Here is a 17,013-nt window from a genome sequence, read left to right on the forward strand (position 1 = left end):
ACAACTATCAATAGCCCAGTCCTTCATTCCTTCTCCGCATCTCTATACGCCCAGTTTGGTTGCCAAGGTCGCCTTCTCCACGACCCAGCGCTCCTTGTCGTCTCCGATCTTCCTGCGGAACATGCCCAGGTCGCTGAGCAGGCTGCGCATGTACTCCTGCATGTCGCTGGCATTGTTCTCCATGACGTCCGAGTCGTATGCCGTGTCGTCTGAGTCGTCGTACAATGACTCGCCATCGTCCGCCTTCTCCTTGTCGTCTGACTCCGCCGATCTGTCCTGAGTATTGCCCTCCGCCTCCTCCGGCTGCGGCGGCTTGATCGTGACGGTCGGGATCGGGTTCTTGAGGCTCTCGAGTGCGAGCTTCAGGTGCAGTCGCAGCGCTTCGTTCTCCGTCTGCAGGCTGCGGATCTTGCCCTCCGCGACGAGACTGCGCTCCTCCATCATGCGCTGCATCGTGGCAACATGGTTCTGGTACTCTTCCAGCCTCTCCTCCTGCTCCTTGGTGTCCTTCTCCCGCCGTCGCGACTCCGACACTGAGAGCTGGAGGGCGCGAATCTCCTCCGCCATGGCGGCAATCTGGGCGTCGCGCTCCGCAGACGAGATCTGGTCCTGGTTGACAATCGCACGCGTGCGGATACGCTTGGCCTGGTCTGCGTAACGGAGCGTCGACAAGGTCTCCTCGTAGTCCGAAGGCGCGATGCAGGCGATCATGGCCGTCTTGCTGTTGCCTCCCAGCGAGTCCTTCAACAGCCACGTGAGGATCGAGTCTCGGTACGGGACGACATCCTTGTTGCGCTTCCTCGAGCCCGGCTTGGCATCGGCGAGCGCCCCTATCACTCGACCGAGCGTTGTCAGCGACTTGTTGATGTTGCTGCCCTCGCGAAGTCGCTGGCCCGTTGCCTCAGTAGCCTTGGCGCGCTCGCTGCCGGCCAGGTCGACCAGTCTGATACGCGAGCTGCGCTCCGTCGTCTCATCCGTCTCCATGTCGTGATGGATCTGCTTCAGCATGATGGTGAAGACTGCGTGACTGCGACTGCTAGTGTCGTTCATCCGGGTGCTGGCCACAGTCCTCGATCTGTCACCCATGGTCATGTACCGCAGGATCTCGTTGAGATTCCGAACCGGCACTTCGGTCAGGTCCTTCACGTACGGCCCCTCCGTCGGCGACTCTCTGATCTTGAGGTAATAGGGCGGCTGGTGTGGCACGACCGGAACCAGCAGGTCGCGGACGTGTTCGTTGTACACCTCAAAGTAAGAGACTCTGACATTGTAGGAAATATTGGGCGTCTCGTTCTGCGCGGCCTCGATCCGCTCGAAGAGATCTTCGCACGTTCGGGGGATCAAGCCCGGCTGGTCTGGCGTACCCATCATCGTGTAACTCTTGCCGGAACCCGTCTGGCCATAGGCGAAGATGCAGGTGTGGTAGCCCTCGAAGTTGTGGTCGAGGAACTCCTCGCCTAGGCTGTTGTAGACTTCCTCCTGGTGTGCATAGTACTTGTCATTGATGTCGTGGCTCCAGAACGAATTATCGAACGTGAATGTCTTCTCCTCAATAATTTTTCGGGCCTTCGCTTTCGCATTCGCTGGGTCATTGTCGTTCGGCACTCGCAGCGTCGTCTGCTGGGTGATGGGGTCCATCTCTACCAGGCACTCGGCGCCGCGCTCGATTTCTGCGGAATCTGATCAGCCTCGTTCAGCTCGTATCGGTGAGCCTCTCACCTCTGGGCAGGAATGCCCGGACTCGAACGACAACCCGGACATTGCCTCCCCCGTCCACCTTGACCGGCCCATCGTGCGACCGCAGCGACGGGGTTGAAGCAGACGAGTACAGAGACGGCATCTCGGAAACCACTGGCGGAAGCATTCGGTGGTTGAGAGATAATTCTCGCAAAGTCAGCTTGAGTTCGTCGATGATTGTGCGGTATCGATGTCGTTGTGAAGCCCACATCACAAATCGAGGCGGTTGGGCTTGTTTACTTAGTTGCCTGATTGGGTAAAGGTTTGGTGGGGCCGAGTTGCTGGGGCACCACGCTTTCCTGTGCGGTGTGCTGTCCGCCTTGGGTAGACGGCAGGGGTGGCGGTACGTATTGCCTCTGCGGATAAGAGTTCGGTCGACTGGCACTCGTGTTGAGTTGATGCAGTGAGATGGCGATGGAGAAAAAGAGACCCGGCCAATACAATGGATTGAGAAGGAGGCGCTGCCCCGTTGACCGTGAAAAGAAAATAATCCATGTGGTCAGCTCGACTATAAAGTTGCAGTAAAGAAATGGTCTATGCAAACAAAAACCTACTTGGTAAACAGCCCGACACTTGTTTGACGGTGTCAACGCCTAACGCCACGCCGTCTAATGTCTAACAGGGCCTGTTACGGCCGTCTAAGTCCCTTTCCCAGAAGCTCAGAGCCCACCTCTGCCACTATTTTCTCATTTGGGAACTGCTTCTTCTTGGCCATAATCGCATCCTCTGCGTCCATTGCCCTCAGCAGATCTGACACTTCACTGTCTGCCGGCGCGCAATACACCAAGTTACCCAATGCGAGCAACATGCCCTGTAGAGCCTCTGGAGAGGACTCCTCTTGTCCTATGGCCTCCAACACTGACGCAGCCAATTCGACCGTGTCGCCTTCGGGTAGCACGTCCACTGATTTCTCTCGTCTTGCCTTGTTGCTGAACAGAGCCAGGTTGAACATGAGCGAAGAAGCAGATACGCGTACGTTATTGTGGCTGTCATCGAGGAAGCTTGACGAGATCAACTGGATGATCGGAGCCCTCAACGCCTCGTTGCGGAGGATTTCTTCTGGGAACAGCGGCGTCGAGAAGAGATTGCACGCCATCTGCAACGTTACCAACCGCAGCGCATAGGGGCATTCGTTGTGCGAGTTGACAAAATTGAGAATCGCCAAGACGGTCTTGTGCTCCGGCTCCTCAGCGAAGAAGCCGCTGAACCTAGCGTCCACGAGCCCGCATCGGAAGAGGTCAACAATGGTGAACATAATCTCGACAGGCAGGGACTGGATTGACTTCTGAATGAGCGCCGAGACCTCGCTCATGTTTGGAAGAATGGCGGCTGCAGCGCCCTCCTTGTCACGAGCCTCAACAAACTGCTTGATCCCCTGAACGACTGGCTCGTCTGCCGTAGAACCCATCTTGCCTAGCAGCTTGGACAGTGGTGGCACCTTGGAAAACAGCACTGGTTTTGCAGTCGGGTTGGAGAAGCTTGGCAGGTTAAGGGACTCGTGAGGATGCCGCGGCCAGGCCATCTGCAGCAGGAGCTGGACGTTGCCTCGAAGAGCAGCGGGGTCAGCACCAGCCCACTCATTCTCCTTTTCCCCATGCAAATACGTGATGAACGTCGGGGTCGCGCGAGGGTAGTTCTTCCCGGGAAGCGGCGTAAGCTGGGCAACGTCGACCTTGATAAAAGCAGCCTTGTCAGCAGCTTCTGCAGACAATTCATCGAACGCGGGCGAGATGGCTCTGCACGGCGGGCAGGTTGCAGAGGTGAAGAGAACAACGGCACAGGACTTCTTTGCAGCCTCGAGAGCATCGTCCAGTTCCTGGGAGCCGTGGACAACTCTGACCTTCGCTTGGGGTTTCGTGGGCTGCGGTGCTGATCCATAGCCGTTGGTGGAATGAGGGCTCTGGATTCCAAGGATTGAACCGTTCTGTCTGCTGGAGTTGATGGTCTGGTTAAGCTGGGGCATGAGCATTCTGCCCATTGGAGAGCTGAGCACAGCATCGGGCATCTTAATGATATGCTCCGGGATGCCCTTCCCAAGCAAGAACTGAGCAAGGGAGTCTGAGAAGTTGTTGCAGTTGTGTTTCCACAAGTCGTAGGCCTGAGATCTGGTCAGCATCTTCTGGTCCGTGAGGGGTGTTGAACAGATCTCACCTCGACTGTGAAGATTGGCCTGAGTGACTCTAAGAATTCCTCAATCACGTCCATGGGCAGCTCCGTCCTCCCCAGAAAGATCCGCTCCATGGGTTGCCCCAGGTGAGACGACCCCGGAGTGATGGCAACGATGCCGCCGTCGTAGACATACTCGCGGCCGTTGAGCTCAATCGACGTGTGGTAGATGGCATCAAGATGGAACCCGAGCAGGCCCTGGGACATTTGCCGGGCCAAACCCCGGGACAGATCGTACACCAAGAGATGCACGTCCATGTTGGTACTACTATGGGTCGGCTATGCCTGCTCGAGTGATCGTAACAATGAAACTTGAGGGCGAGGCTGCTGATTCAGGGGGCCGATTGCTTGTGAGAAAAGGTCTCAAAGTGCAACTGCTTGAATCGTTTCCGGTCCCTCAATTATGTACTATCAACATACAAGGCACCAGGCGTAGTCGTAATTGATGATGACCGAGAAGCTTCCAGGAACCTGTCACAATGTCGGATCCGGTGATATGCGCCACACGTGGCTTGCCACCAGGCTGATCATTAGGTAAGCGTTGGTCAATGTGCTCCTTACCTGCTAGTCCCCCCTGGAGGTTAGCAGAGTAGGTAAGCTGGGGGAACGGAACAAGGAGCGCAAAATGGTGCACACACAAGCCCATGCAGGGGGGCGTAGCAGGGAACGACAGGCCCTGCCCCAATCGCGGAGCCATTAAGCGGGACGCATTCAAATCTTGTCGACTTTCCGGCAATCTAGTAGGCTCGTGTCGTACCCGCTGCCGCACTCAAGATTAGCAAACTGCCACCCTCAACAGGGGTGTCTGGACTTTTGATGACCTCTCAGCCAAGAGAAAATCTGCAATTGCCATCGAACCCCCTTCGAGGCCAACTGTACCTTGCATCTCTGGTTCCCCCTTTGACGCCTCCTTACATAGGCACGAATTTCGCGCTTCCTTCTGGTGTCGTGGCACCATTCCGTCCGCTCTTTTTTCTTTCTTTTCCTTTTCTCACTCAGCCACGCGCACCTCTTCTCGAACCTCGAGTCACCGTGCTGCCGCTGCTACCTTTGTAATCGGCTCCCGGTCCCAGTCCACTCCTTTGTTCCCCTCCACCCTCTTCGACAGCGGCATATCTCGAATTCGTCACCTAGTGCTCAACTGAATACTCGACAACACGCGGCCAATGCGAAGAACATCTGTGTCGCTGCCGACGAAGCAACTCGCTCGAGACCCATACGAAAAGCCCGGTCGGTTCGCGCCTGCTCAGCGGAATACTAGTCTGCTTGGACGACTGAGTGATATGTCTCAAGCACAGAAGACGAGGTGGATGCGAACGGGGGCCATCGCCTTCTTCGTCGTCCTCCTCTTCTGGTATATGTCTCCCAGAGGCGTAAACGTCTACAATGAGGGAGGAGGTATGCAGCCATGTTAGCGTGGCCGGCGAGGATGCTAACAAGGTATAGTCTCGAAAGGCGGCGCCGGTGGCCAAGTTCCCGCAGATGCCTCCTACGGCACCAGCAAGTGCACCCAGTCCAGCTCCAAGTCGAAGCCCATCGTTCAGTATGTCCTGATGATCGACGCTGGCAGCACAGGCTCCAGAATTCATGTCTACAAGTTCAACAACTGCGGTTCCACTCCTGAGCTTGAGCACGAAGAGTTCAAGATGACGGATAAGTCGGTCGGCGGTCTCAGCAAGTATAAGGACGACCCGGAGGCTGCTGCGGCGACTCTCGACAACTTGATGGAGGTCGCCATGCAAACCGTTCCCGACAAGCTCAAGTCGTGCAGTCCTGTAGCAGTGAAAGCGACGGCTGGGCTCCGCATGGTGGGAGCTGAGAATGCCGAAAAGATTCTTACGGCCGTTCGCAACCGTCTCGAGACCAAGTACCCTTTCCCCGTTGTCGCCAAGGAGGATAACGGTGTTGCTATCATGGACGGTGCCGACGAGGGCGTCTACGCCTGGATCACGACCAACTACCTCCTCGGTAAGATCGGCGGACCCGACAAGAGCCCCACAGCTGCCGTCTTCGACCTCGGCGGCGGTTCTACCCAGATTGTTTTCGAGCCCACCTTCAAGGGAGCTGCGGACGGAGGCATGCCGGATAAGCTTGAGGAGGGCGACCACAAGTACGACCTCGCCTTTGGCGGACAGAAGTTCGAGCTCTACCAACACTCCCATCTCGGATACGGCTTGATGAGCGCCCGCAAAGCCGTACACAAGGCCCTAATCCAGGATATCTTCGAGAGCAAGAAGTCGGACGACAGTTGGGTCAAGCAGCCCATCGTCCACCCGTGCATCGCCCCCGGCATGGTCAGGGAGGTTGAGGTCGAGCTGGACGACAACCACCCTCTCGGCAGGACGATGACTTTTAACATGACCGGCCCCTCTCAGGCCGCCCCCGCTCAGTGCCGCAACCTCGCCGAGAAGATTTTGAAGAAGGATGAGGACTGCAAGCTCGCTCCATGCTCCTTCAACGGTGTTCATCAGCCTTCGCTGGCCAAGACCTTCAGTCGCGAAGACGTTTACATCTTTTCCTACTTTTACGACCGTACCAAGCCTCTCGGAATGCCTGACTCCTTCACCCTCCGCGAGATGCACGACCTTACCAACTCTGTGTGCGGCGGCGAGAAGTCTTGGGACTTGTTCGCCAGCATTCCGGGTGCGCTCAAGGAACTCCAGGGTCGCCCAGAGCACTGCCTCGATCTTAACTTCATGATGGCCCTCCTTCACACCGGATACGAGATGCCTATTGACCGCGAGGTCAAGATTGCCAAGAAGATCAAGGGCAACGAGCTAGGCTGGTGCCTCGGCGCTAGGTAAACACTGGCCCCATCTAGACTTGCCGATCAATGCTAACAGAGCACACAGCTTGCCGCTCCTCTCTCCCGGCTCCGGCTGGCAGTGCAGGGTCAACCAGGTCAACTAAGCCAACCAGCCGTCCTGTGACGATGTTGCGAGGGCCCTCCCCTTGGCGTTGGCTGGCTTGTAATTTTATAGATTTTTAATTCCACGACAGAAATGGGAATGTTCGATTACGAGTCGTTGTGCTGGAGACTAACGAATGTTAAACGGCGGAACACGCATCAGTATACAGATCGAGGGGCAGGCGTTCTATGTCTTGTATGCTTTTTATGGGTGTCAAGGGCGAAAAGCTCATCGAGCTAGGTCATTTAGAATACACCACGATCCCTAAATGTTGCTCACGTCTGCATTCATAACGGCGCCGTCACCATCCCTATTACGTCTTCAATGACGTCCTCGGGGCCAATACCTTCGAGTATCGCCTCGATGGCCTCTAACTGACTGCCCCACTGCATGCTCCGCTCCTGACGAGGGTGCACTATCCGGATCCGATGCAGGTATACCTTCCTAGTAGCCAAGTGAACGAGAGCGGGCGTGACATAGTCTAGGCCATGCAATGGTGCGAGACACTTGAGCAACTGTTCCAAGTGTTTGGTTGCGACTGGCTCAATGCCACCTGCAACTGCGCGGTGCATCCTCAAGTATGTGACCATGTCCATCTGGTAGCGCAGCACATCCACGTCGATATGCACCTCTCGGCTGAGCTTCGCCAGAGCCGCGATGTCCTACAACAAGTCAGCTCAGATTGGACACGTCTCGCAGACGTAATCACTTACCCCTTCGCTAAAAACGGGATCGTCGCTGACGGCCAACACATCACCGTTGATGCTCTTCTTAACCACGCTCTCGGTACTGGCGGTCTCGGCGCCGTCGGTGGCATCATACGCCTCGTCCAGATTGGCAAAGCCGTCGTCGGGATCGTGCCAGTGCGCGATGAAGAAGTAGTCATTCAGATGCAATGTGACGTGCGCCTTGCCGCCGCTCTCGGCACCCAGGGCGGCCACGAAGAGGAACTGTTTGGGCGCGGTCTGGACGGAGGTGCGAGTGAAGATGCGGCGCGTGCGGAGCAGCTCGAGGGCCTGGATCTGCACGGCCTTGGGGGCGCGGTCGAGGTTCCGGGCCAAGACAACGTTGGCGATAGAGTAGCCGGCTGCGCCGCCAGGGCCGGTCGGGCTGGAGGCAGCGACAGCAGTCAAGGGGGAGATGCCCGCGTGTGAGAAGAAGTAGGAGGGCTCATTACGAGTGCGGAGGGGCGAGCCGGATCTCGTCGCTGTGGACGACGAGGCGGTGAGGATTGAGGATGCAAAGTCCTCGAGCGTGGTTTGCGGGGTGCAATCCACGACGGCGCACTTCAGACCGAAGGTCTTGGTTGCAATCTGGAGACGTCAGTGTCTAGATAATATCATGACCCGGGGCGTACACACGAGCTGAAGCTCTTCAATCAGTTCGTTGAGGGCAACGGGCGGAGTGCTGACGATGCAGTGTTCTCGGTTTACCAGGCACAGCAGGACGGCGAGCTCGAGGTCGCTCAGGCCATGGACCTTGGTCAAGAGATCTTCATCCGCCATGAGGATCGGGTGAGATGTGTGTCGAAAGTCCCATCAGCGCATGCTGGGCTACGAGTGTAGTCTTGCAGCGTGTTCGCCCACAGCAGCATACATGTGACGCGAGCGATGGAGGTCTTAGACTCTTAGGAGGCGTGAGTGCGTTGCTTCCGCACTTAGCCGCCGCCTAGAGCGTCGTTGAGACGAGATGCACAATGTGGCTGGAGCAGCTCTGGGCGTGGTGTGGGGAGTCCGCTGCAGTGCGTCCAGGCGTTCCGGTGCTCTAGCAACTCATGCCAGCGTCATTCCAGCGGCTTGGGGGGGACTCGCATTAAGGTAAACCGCCTTACGTCAGCCACATGTGCAAAAGCGGAATGCACCTGACGAAAGGCGCCTCAGGACCGTTTCCTGGTTAGACCCAGCACAGAAGCAGCTCTCTGATAGGCTGAAACCTGGAAATGTGACGGGAGCTCTCTGTACCGCAGGCCTTCCCTGTCAACATCCACCATCACTCTCCGAACCTTCGACGTGTGTCGGCCTGCAGTCGACTCCAACCAACCACCCCTGAAGCACGACCACCGGTCCGTTTTCGACCATTTCGACATCCGAACCGATACCTGATCCATCCGCGACGCAGAAAGTCTCTTTGACTACACAGACCAACGACCTGTTGACGCCTGATCTTCCCCAACTTTAACTCCCACATACCCCAAAAATCCACGATGTCATCGAGAAAGAAGGTCCTTCTCAAGGTGAGCTTCCCTGAACGCCACCGACAGAATCCCCGCGCGGCATAATTGACGATGTCGCTACTTTGCAGGTCATTATCCTTGGCGACAGCGGTGTCGGCAAGACGAGTCTGATGAACCAATATGTGAGTCTCTACCCATCCGCCTGGCGACGACCAGTAAGAGGCTGGGGCACTGGCTAACGTGACATTTCGCCGGATCTAGGTGAACAAGAAGTTCAGTGCAAGCTACAAAGCCACGATCGGCGCCGACTTCCTGACCCGCGAGGTTCTCGTCGACGACCGCCAGGTTACTATGCAGGTGGGCAAACACCGATAAGCTGTCCGATCACACACACGGACTATGCTAATGATGGAGGACGGTAGCTCTGGGACACGGCGGGACAGGAGCGTTTCCAGTCTTTGGGTGTCGCATTCTACCGCGGCGCCGACTGCTGCGTGCTCGTCTACGACGTCAATAACTCCAAGAGTTTTGATGCTCTGGACAGCTGGAGGGACGAGTTTCTGATCCAGGCTTCACCGCGTGACCCCGACAACTTCCCATTTGTTAGTTGCCGTCAATGCCCAAGATAACACAAGATTAGCGCTGATAAGGGACCAGGTCGTTCTCGGAAACAAGATCGATGTCGAGGAGAGCAAGAGGGTGGTAAGTGCGCCCGGGATCATCGATGCCGGAACTATGTACTAACGCTCTGTAGATCTCTACCAAGCGCGCGATGACCTTTTGCCAGTCCAAGGGCGGAATTCCCTACTTCGAGACCAGTGCAAAGGAGGCCATCAATGTTGAGCAGGCGTTCGAAGGTTGGTTCCATCCATTCAAACGATTAAGAGAGTTACTGACGATATCGACCAGTCATCGCGCGGAACGCCCTCGCTCAGGAGGAGTCTGAAGAGTTCAGCGGTGACTACCAGGATGTCATCAACATCCCCATTGAGAACCCCCGGGACGGATGCTCTTGCTAAGCAGGTGTCGGTTGAGTTGGTTAATGTTGAACGAGAAGGAGGGGTTAGGGCGCGCATGCAGTGTCGGGGCCCGACTCGCATTATGTTCAGTCCATGGGCCTTTCCATATATCCATTTTGTCCTTGGCTTGATGTAGCATATCCTGCACTGGTGTGGATGGTGTTTAGAGGTTTCATTTGAATTCGATTACGGGCTTGTTTGTTTGTAGTATGCCGATCTTTGTTGCGATGTGCCAGGTTCGTTCTGAGTGATAGTCTGGACCTGCTCACCACCAGAGCCTATGAACGTTTACTTGGCACCACACCCATCCCGCTTCATGACATGAAAGAATTGAATGAGGACTCTCAAATCTTCGGGCCTTTGACGTCAAGCTTCGGCTCGGATTGACGGATCATGCTTGCCGTCTCCACTCGGAAGACTAAATCCAAGGCTGCACTAGGCTCCAGTTTGGAGACCGGCACCAATTCCGGCCTGGCAACCATTCTGCAAGCCGCCGCGCGGCGTCGTGCTTAGCTTTATCCAGCGGCGACCGAGACCAAGCCGAGCCTCATGCTGTGAGCAAGTACGTGTCGAAAAGGAACGGAGCAGGGAGGCTGAGACCTGAGACACAGCAGTGGCACGCAACTGCCCTACGGCTATTGGTCGGTCGGTACTCGGGACGAATACGGATACAGGGGGCGCGTACTGGCCCGTACCAGTGAAACTTAGCCCTGAAGAAACGCCCCTAAACAACGTCAATTCAAATCCCTTTGTTTTTTTTGTTTTTTTTCGTTTTTGGGGAAGAGCCAACGTTCTTCGAGAAGAAAAGGAAGCCCATCCTCGCGGACGACACGTGAAGCCCATCCCCGCGGACGACACGTCCGACGAGAGAAACGTGACAGGCTTCTTTGCGGGGTTCTGGTCTCCGGTGATCCTGCCTCGAACATCGACATACCCTCGTTACCGACCTTCCGAAGACTCCATTAGCCTACGGCAACCCGCACCGGGTTTACATGCGCCGAGTCAGCGACGAGACATTTGACCACCGCTCCCTTGGACACGTTCATCAACGAAGCTCGAATTCTCTGTCATTGCCTCCCCGTGGTCAAATGCCTACGGCATCGACGGTCTTGGACTACCAGACGGCGGACAATCCTTCCTGAATACACCATATCCCTTTGTGACAGATCGCGAAACCCTGAAACAACAATGGCACCGAACGAGCTAATGCTATCCGCTACGATAGCTCCCGAGTCAGACAGTCGTCCTCCGAGGAGGTCCTTCTCGAGCACCGACCGGCTGAGCGCGTCTGTTGCATCTACAACTCGGTCGAGGTCGACAGTGCGGTCGTCGGGATGGCAGGCGAAAATGGGGCTGGGCGGCGTGGCGAGGCGGACGCTGGGTATTTCACTACTGCTTTTGACCGTGCTGCTCTGGACGCTATCCAACTTTATGGCATCGGTATGCGCCAGGTCCCTTCTCGAGTACGGTGGTGGATTTGGGCTGACGGTGGACAGTACATATTTTCGGATCATTCGTACGACAAGCCATTTTTCGTGGTATACATGAACACGTCGGTATTTGCAGTGTCGCTGATACCAATGCTGGTGCGCTTTCTGATGCAGCACGGCGTTGAGGGCCTGCGGCGCGAGGCCATGGTGGTCTGGAACGAGCAGCGACATGGCAAGGCGGGCTCCAAGACGGCCGAGCACGAAGAGGACACGGTGGCGGGCGAGCGGCTACTGGTCGACGACGAGCCGAGCCTGGAGATGGAGGGTTTCGAGGTGACCAGGCCAGTGGAGCGGTTGACGTTCCGGGAGACGGCCATCATCAGCCTCGAGTTCTGCATGCTGTGGTTTTTCGCAAACTACTTTGCGTCGGCGTGCCTCGAGTACACGAGCGTCGGGAGCGTGACGATTCTCAACTCGACGAGCAGCGTTTGGACGCTCGTCTTCTGCGCGCTGATGGGTGTCGAAGGTTTCACGCTGCGTAAGTTCATCGGCGTGATGGCGTCGCTGACGGGCATCGTTCTTATTTCGACGGTCGACCTGTCGGGCTCGAGCGACGAGAACCGTGGGTCGTTCCCTCACAAGACGACGACGCAGATCGCCATCGGGGACATGATGGCGTTCGTCAGTGCCATTATCTACGGTCTCTACGTGACTGTGATGAAGCGGCGGGTCGGTAACGAGGACCGGGTGAACATGCCACTATTTTTTGGGCTGGTCGGCCTGTTCAATCTGGTGTTCCTGTGGCCGGTGTTCTTTATTTTGCACATCTCAGGGCAGGAACCAGTGAGTCGTCCCTGTCTTGTCCGTCCACCCAATAGCGAACTATATCTAACATCATCTAGTTCTCCTTGCCCCCAACGGGCAAGATCTGGGCCATCGTCATCGGCAACTCGCTGTCGTCCTTCATCAGCGACATGTCGTGGGCATACGCTATGCTGCTCACAACGCCGCTTGTGGTCACGGTGGGCCTGTCGCTGACGATCCCGCTATCGCTTATCGGCGAGATGATCCAGTACTCGCAGTACTCCAGCTGGGTATACTGGGCCGGCGCGGCTGTCGTGCTCATCTCCTTTTTGTTCATCAACAATGAGAGCCACGAGGACGAACCGGGCGACAATGGTACGGAGGCAGGACCTCGGGCGGCGCGCTTATAGACTGGGTAGAGAGACGGGCAGAGAAGCTATCAAAGGGCAGAGTGTGGGAGCATACCTATGCATGGATCATGGCGTTCTGCATGACGCCTCCAATGTTTGAATAACCTGGAGCGCAAACGTGGGCACAACACAGCGTCCTATCTGCCTTGTAGTTATTAATATAATAACTTTCGTTATTTCTTCCGACATAATGGAAGCCTCCAAGTGTCGTTGTCCGCAGGGCGAAGGCGAGAGAGTGAGAGTCAGAGGATACAGGGCTCAGGGCGGTTGACGCGGGTCTACGCGAGTCGTCTCCGATGAACATCGAACGACTTGTAGAGGGTCCACAGGAGTTGGTCATACTACGTACACTACATTGGAGGTGAAAATTCCTGCACATGTAGCGGAGCACTCCAAGGGACGGACGGAAAGACGAGGGCGGGGTTGGCAGGCAGAGGTTGCCGTTTCGGACCAAGAACACGAGACGGGATTTTGGAGAATGCGATGAGCAGGCTTTGCTAAACACGATGTCTGCTCACTTTAGGGTGGGATCGGCGGCGTAGGCATAGTGGAGAGGGGTGGGGGGCGAGCAGCAGCCAGGCAATCGGATTCGCCGCCGTCCAGCGGTCTGCCTCCATTGCAACCAGGAAGGCTGGGCAAGTGGCTCTGTCGCTTGATTGCGAAGTCTCCAGGATTGCTAAGCTAGCTGTGGGCGACTGTGGGAGCTCGAGGCTGCTGGGCTCTCCCCGGGTGATAGAGTTGCGAGAATTTGGAAAGTTTGTTGGTACTTTATTTCCAGGTGTGATTGGGGCAGTTTGTCCCGGAGCAGTGGTGGGCAGAAATTATCGGACAGCGGAAAGTGGACGGGAAAGACAGGAAGGTCATTGGGGAGGGCAACGGAAAGCGAGGAGGACAGGAGGTGGCTTGACAGAGACTATACTACATGACAGGGAGACGATTCCTTCTGCAGAAGGCCCCAGAAATCCAGTCCCAGAGTTGCAAGGACCTATAACGAAGGCTACGAGGGAACTAATCGCTAGTCGGGGAGGACTTGGGACTTGGGAGTTGGGAGAATTGAGCTGCGGCAATGTCTCTCCCAGCTTCCAGATCCGCTGGCCGACACACACACACACACACACACGCACACACACACACACACTAACACATAGATATATAACCCCCAGGCATAAAGGAGATAAGAAAACAAGAAGTGCGGTAAGCCACGTATATCGCATTGGTCTCAGCCCGCTGAATTCTGGTACAGTAACCGGCAAAATGCAGAGCAGAGAGCAGCGTCGCAGTACTTTCTATGTTCGAGGCGAATACAGGCCCACGGGAAAAGTGGTCCTACGGGGGCGAGACCGCCGAAAATGAGAGGCGAATGCCCGTAAAAGTATGTACCACTGTCCCTGTCGTCTGGTCTCCCCACGCCCCCCTTTGGTTCTTGCCCCTCCCCCTCTCTCCGGCGCTCCTCTCTGCTTTCGCATCACTGTACGGATAGAGATACTTGCTCCAGAGATGGTAGGGTACCCGAACCGCATTCGCGGTTTGATTTTTTTTTTCGCCCCAGGAAACTCTTGTGGTAGGTATGCACTGATGGGAATGGTAGTGATTAGCCTACAGATGACGCAGGGCGGCGACTTTTTCCTTTCCTACGCGCGTCTACAGACTTCAGTGACTTCATCCGGTACTTCTCTTCGAGCTGGGTTCCAAAATAGCTACGGCAACTACACTATGTTGCGTACAGCGGGAAAGGCGAAATCCATCTAAATCCTCAATTCTCTCTTGTCAACTTTGGGAATACCGGTAGTGTCCCACGAGGCAGACGAGTGCCGATTTCCACCTAAGACCTCGGCTTACTTTCGATTCCTTATTCCTACGCCAGCAATCCTCTTTCCCTCCACTCATCTCGACATTGAGACAAGCGAAAGAACCCCGGCCAAGACCCGTGGCATCTTCGATAATCGAGACCCCGCGATTCGAGTCTCTTCCCATCCTCCTATCGGTGCTAGCCTCTTTCTACCTAACCTGCCGGGCCCTGTTCACGTCCCCGTCTCCTTTCGATTATTAACTTCTCCTTTGCCCTTGTCGACATAGACGTGTCATAGGGGGAAATGTTCCTAGAGAGCAGATACACTAGCTCCTTACTCCCCCTCGGCACCTATCTAACCCGAACCCTCAACCGCAGGAGAGCGAAAGCTGTCTAAGCCCACCACGGGAGGTTCCTGCTGGCCATTCTCACGCTCTCCCTCGTAGCCCAGGTGACCATCTTTAGCTTAGGGCCAAATTTCGACAACGTTCTTTGTGGTCCTTTCCCTTTACCGTCCGCCACTGTTAACCGCTACTACCTACCCAAAACACTGCCATCACTGGCTTGGCCTCCACTGGGAGGAGCAGCCAGTGAGACACTACCCGATCGTCACTGGCTTTGACTACCCTCGGGGGATCGACGCTACCGCTACCGATTCTGGTGTTATCCGCGCTGTCACTTCCTTTGCTTTCACTTTCATTTTCGTTATACCACCAGATTCATCCGAGAGACCTCGAGAAGGACCGACAAAGAGTAAAATCTTGTCAGACTGATCATCTCCCGTCTACCTCTGCCTCTGCTTCGACTCGACACGACCAACTGTAACACCTCGGACCTCCGTCACATAACATCGATTACCGACCTAAGTTACTCTCACTTTGCTGTTTACTCGGTGCCGCCTAGCTGCTTCAAGTGTTCCCCGAGTCCTACGTATACCTACCTACGCCACAACCCGATCCCGTACCTTGCGCCTCTTCCTATAAGCGCATTGCTACACAACTCCGTTTCGAAAGGCCCAAGGTGCCACGGTACGACTAGCCGACAGCCTGTGGCTATGTCTTCACCACCAGCGTTTTCGGCTGCAGAGAATCAACGTCCCTTGGCGGAGTCCATCGCCGCCGCGACCCGGTCTGCCCACGCGAAGCTTAACAAGCTGATCATTGCCCGCCTGCCGCTGGCGATTCCTCCCTGCGCCGCCGACCCGTCCATCTATGTTTCTGGTCTGCTTCACATTGCGCCCATCTACGCTACCTTTGAGTCGCTATGGAAAACCATTGCTGAACCACCGCTACCTACTGTGGGTGGTGCAAAAAGTAATCAACTGGGCGCCTTTCCATCAGACCTAGATGGATTACCTTCGTCCTCGAGCGATGATCATTCACTTAGATACCGCCCTGTTCTTTCCCAGGGGACACGCTCGATCCTAACGTCGCTGTACCTACCAGGACTCATGCGCACTGACAGGTTGCGGTCCGACATTGAATCTATCACGGGATGGTCCCCTGACGTTGTCGAGGAGCAACTTAAAGCTGTGTCGGAATCGGGACGACTGGCCGAATTCACGCAGCACATAAAGCGCACCATTGAGAAAAAGCCACACGTTTTGATGGCGTATTCCTATATTCTCTTCATGGCCCTATTTGCCGGGGGAAGGTTTATCAGAGCAACTCTGGAGTCTGCGGGCTCGGAATTCTGGGCCCGAATACCATCGCCGATCTTGCCCTCTCAGACAGCTTGTAAAACAAAGCAGCCGTCGACAACCATGCCGGCTTCTGTCGGTATGGAGTCAGTCGACACGATGAGGGGCGACCATAGAACGATTGCCGCTGGCACAAAGCACTCTCGCCATTCCCTCCCGCTTGGCTTCTTTCATTTTGCGACAGTTCTAGACGGCGAGGATCTCAGGAAAGAGTTTAAGAAACGGTTAACGGACTCTGAGAATCTGTTGACCCCCCAAGAGAGGAACGATGTTATCCAGGAGGCCGTGTGTATATTCGACAACATGCTGCTCCTCGTTGGCCAGATGGACACCAATTGCGAAACCAACCTGGGGGATGCACAGGCTACGTCACCATGGACGTCCTTGATACCTGGGGGCCGTCTGCGCGACAGCCTGGCGGTGGCTCGAGAAAGGAAGAGGGAGAAGATTGCTCCAAAGGGCCCAGAGGACGGCGAGACGCCCAATGGATTGTTCTGCTGGCATGGGAAACGAAAGACTTCCCAGGTTGCCGACACACAGGACGTGCGCGACCTGGAGGAACAGCCACCCATAGGTTGTCCGGCGTTCAAGTCTATGAGATTCGAGTCAAAGCTGCCGGCGCCGCACAGGAAGGAACACAGCAAGACGCCCTTGGCCGATGTCGCGCCTCGTGTCGCGACACCCCAACAGCGGCTCCTGCCGCGCTCTACCATGTCGTTGGTATCCAATATCATTCTCGTGGTGGGCCTTGCGGCGGTTTTCAGCTTGATTTTTCTGACCCGGAGATCGGCGGAGGATGGTATAATAGTGGAAGACGAGTGGTAGATGAGAGATGTGATCTCTGCATCACGAGGCATAGCATGGCGAGCTTGGCGTT

The 17,013-nt window shown here is 55.9% G+C and overlaps 7 protein-coding genes across 7 annotated transcripts; 4 read left to right on the plus strand and 3 right to left on the minus strand.

The window, feature by feature from the left end:
• Positions 1–42: 42 nt before the first annotated feature.
• On the minus strand, positions 43–1,864 carry GLRG_03183 (kinesin motor domain-containing protein; the record flags this gene model as incomplete). The annotated part of the gene is made up of 2 exons (XM_008093868.1): positions 43–1,670; positions 1,720–1,864. 2 exons carry the CDS (start codon positions 1,862–1,864, stop codon positions 43–45), a joined length of 1,773 nt encoding a protein of 590 aa, XP_008092059.1.
• A 501-nt stretch (positions 1,865–2,365) lies between these two features.
• GLRG_03184 (PUL domain-containing protein) lies at positions 2,366–4,161 on the minus strand (the record flags this gene model as incomplete). Its single annotated transcript, XM_008093869.1, has 2 exons — positions 2,366–3,835; positions 3,889–4,161. The coding sequence occupies 2 exons, from the start codon at positions 4,159–4,161 to the stop codon at positions 2,366–2,368; spliced, it is 1,743 nt and encodes a 580-aa protein (XP_008092060.1).
• Positions 4,162–5,069: 908 nt separating this feature from the next.
• On the plus strand, positions 5,070–6,813 carry GLRG_03185 (GDA1/CD39 family protein; the record flags this gene model as incomplete). The annotated part of the gene is made up of 3 exons (XM_008093870.1): positions 5,070–5,301; positions 5,350–6,703; positions 6,756–6,813. 3 exons carry the CDS (start codon positions 5,070–5,072, stop codon positions 6,811–6,813), a joined length of 1,644 nt encoding a protein of 547 aa, XP_008092061.1.
• Positions 6,814–7,099: 286 nt separating this feature from the next.
• Positions 7,100–8,317, minus strand: GLRG_03186 (uncharacterized protein; the record flags this gene model as incomplete). Its single annotated transcript, XM_008093871.1, has 3 exons — positions 7,100–7,474; positions 7,526–8,125; positions 8,174–8,317. The coding sequence occupies 3 exons, from the start codon at positions 8,315–8,317 to the stop codon at positions 7,100–7,102; spliced, it is 1,119 nt and encodes a 372-aa protein (XP_008092062.1).
• Positions 8,318–9,015: 698 nt separating this feature from the next.
• Positions 9,016–10,004, plus strand: GLRG_03187 (Ras family protein; the record flags this gene model as incomplete). Its single annotated transcript, XM_008093872.1, has 7 exons — positions 9,016–9,045; positions 9,114–9,167; positions 9,247–9,342; positions 9,408–9,587; positions 9,643–9,687; positions 9,740–9,842; positions 9,895–10,004. The coding sequence occupies 7 exons, from the start codon at positions 9,016–9,018 to the stop codon at positions 10,002–10,004; spliced, it is 618 nt and encodes a 205-aa protein (XP_008092063.1).
• Positions 10,005–11,192: 1,188 nt separating this feature from the next.
• GLRG_03188 (uncharacterized protein) lies at positions 11,193–12,648 on the plus strand (the record flags this gene model as incomplete). The annotated part of the gene is made up of 3 exons (XM_008093873.1): positions 11,193–11,444; positions 11,501–12,277; positions 12,337–12,648. The coding sequence occupies 3 exons, from the start codon at positions 11,193–11,195 to the stop codon at positions 12,646–12,648; spliced, it is 1,341 nt and encodes a 446-aa protein (XP_008092064.1).
• A 2,843-nt stretch (positions 12,649–15,491) lies between these two features.
• Positions 15,492–16,961, plus strand: GLRG_03189 (uncharacterized protein; the record flags this gene model as incomplete). Its single annotated transcript, XM_008093874.1, has 1 exon — positions 15,492–16,961. The coding sequence occupies one exon, from the start codon at positions 15,492–15,494 to the stop codon at positions 16,959–16,961; it is 1,470 nt and encodes a 489-aa protein (XP_008092065.1).
• Positions 16,962–17,013: the final 52 nt, after the last annotated feature.

This window comes from Colletotrichum graminicola (assembly GCF_000149035.1).
Source record: "Colletotrichum graminicola M1.001 genomic scaffold supercont1.9, whole genome shotgun sequence".
NCBI lineage: Eukaryota > Fungi > Ascomycota > Sordariomycetes > Glomerellales > Glomerellaceae > Colletotrichum > Colletotrichum graminicola.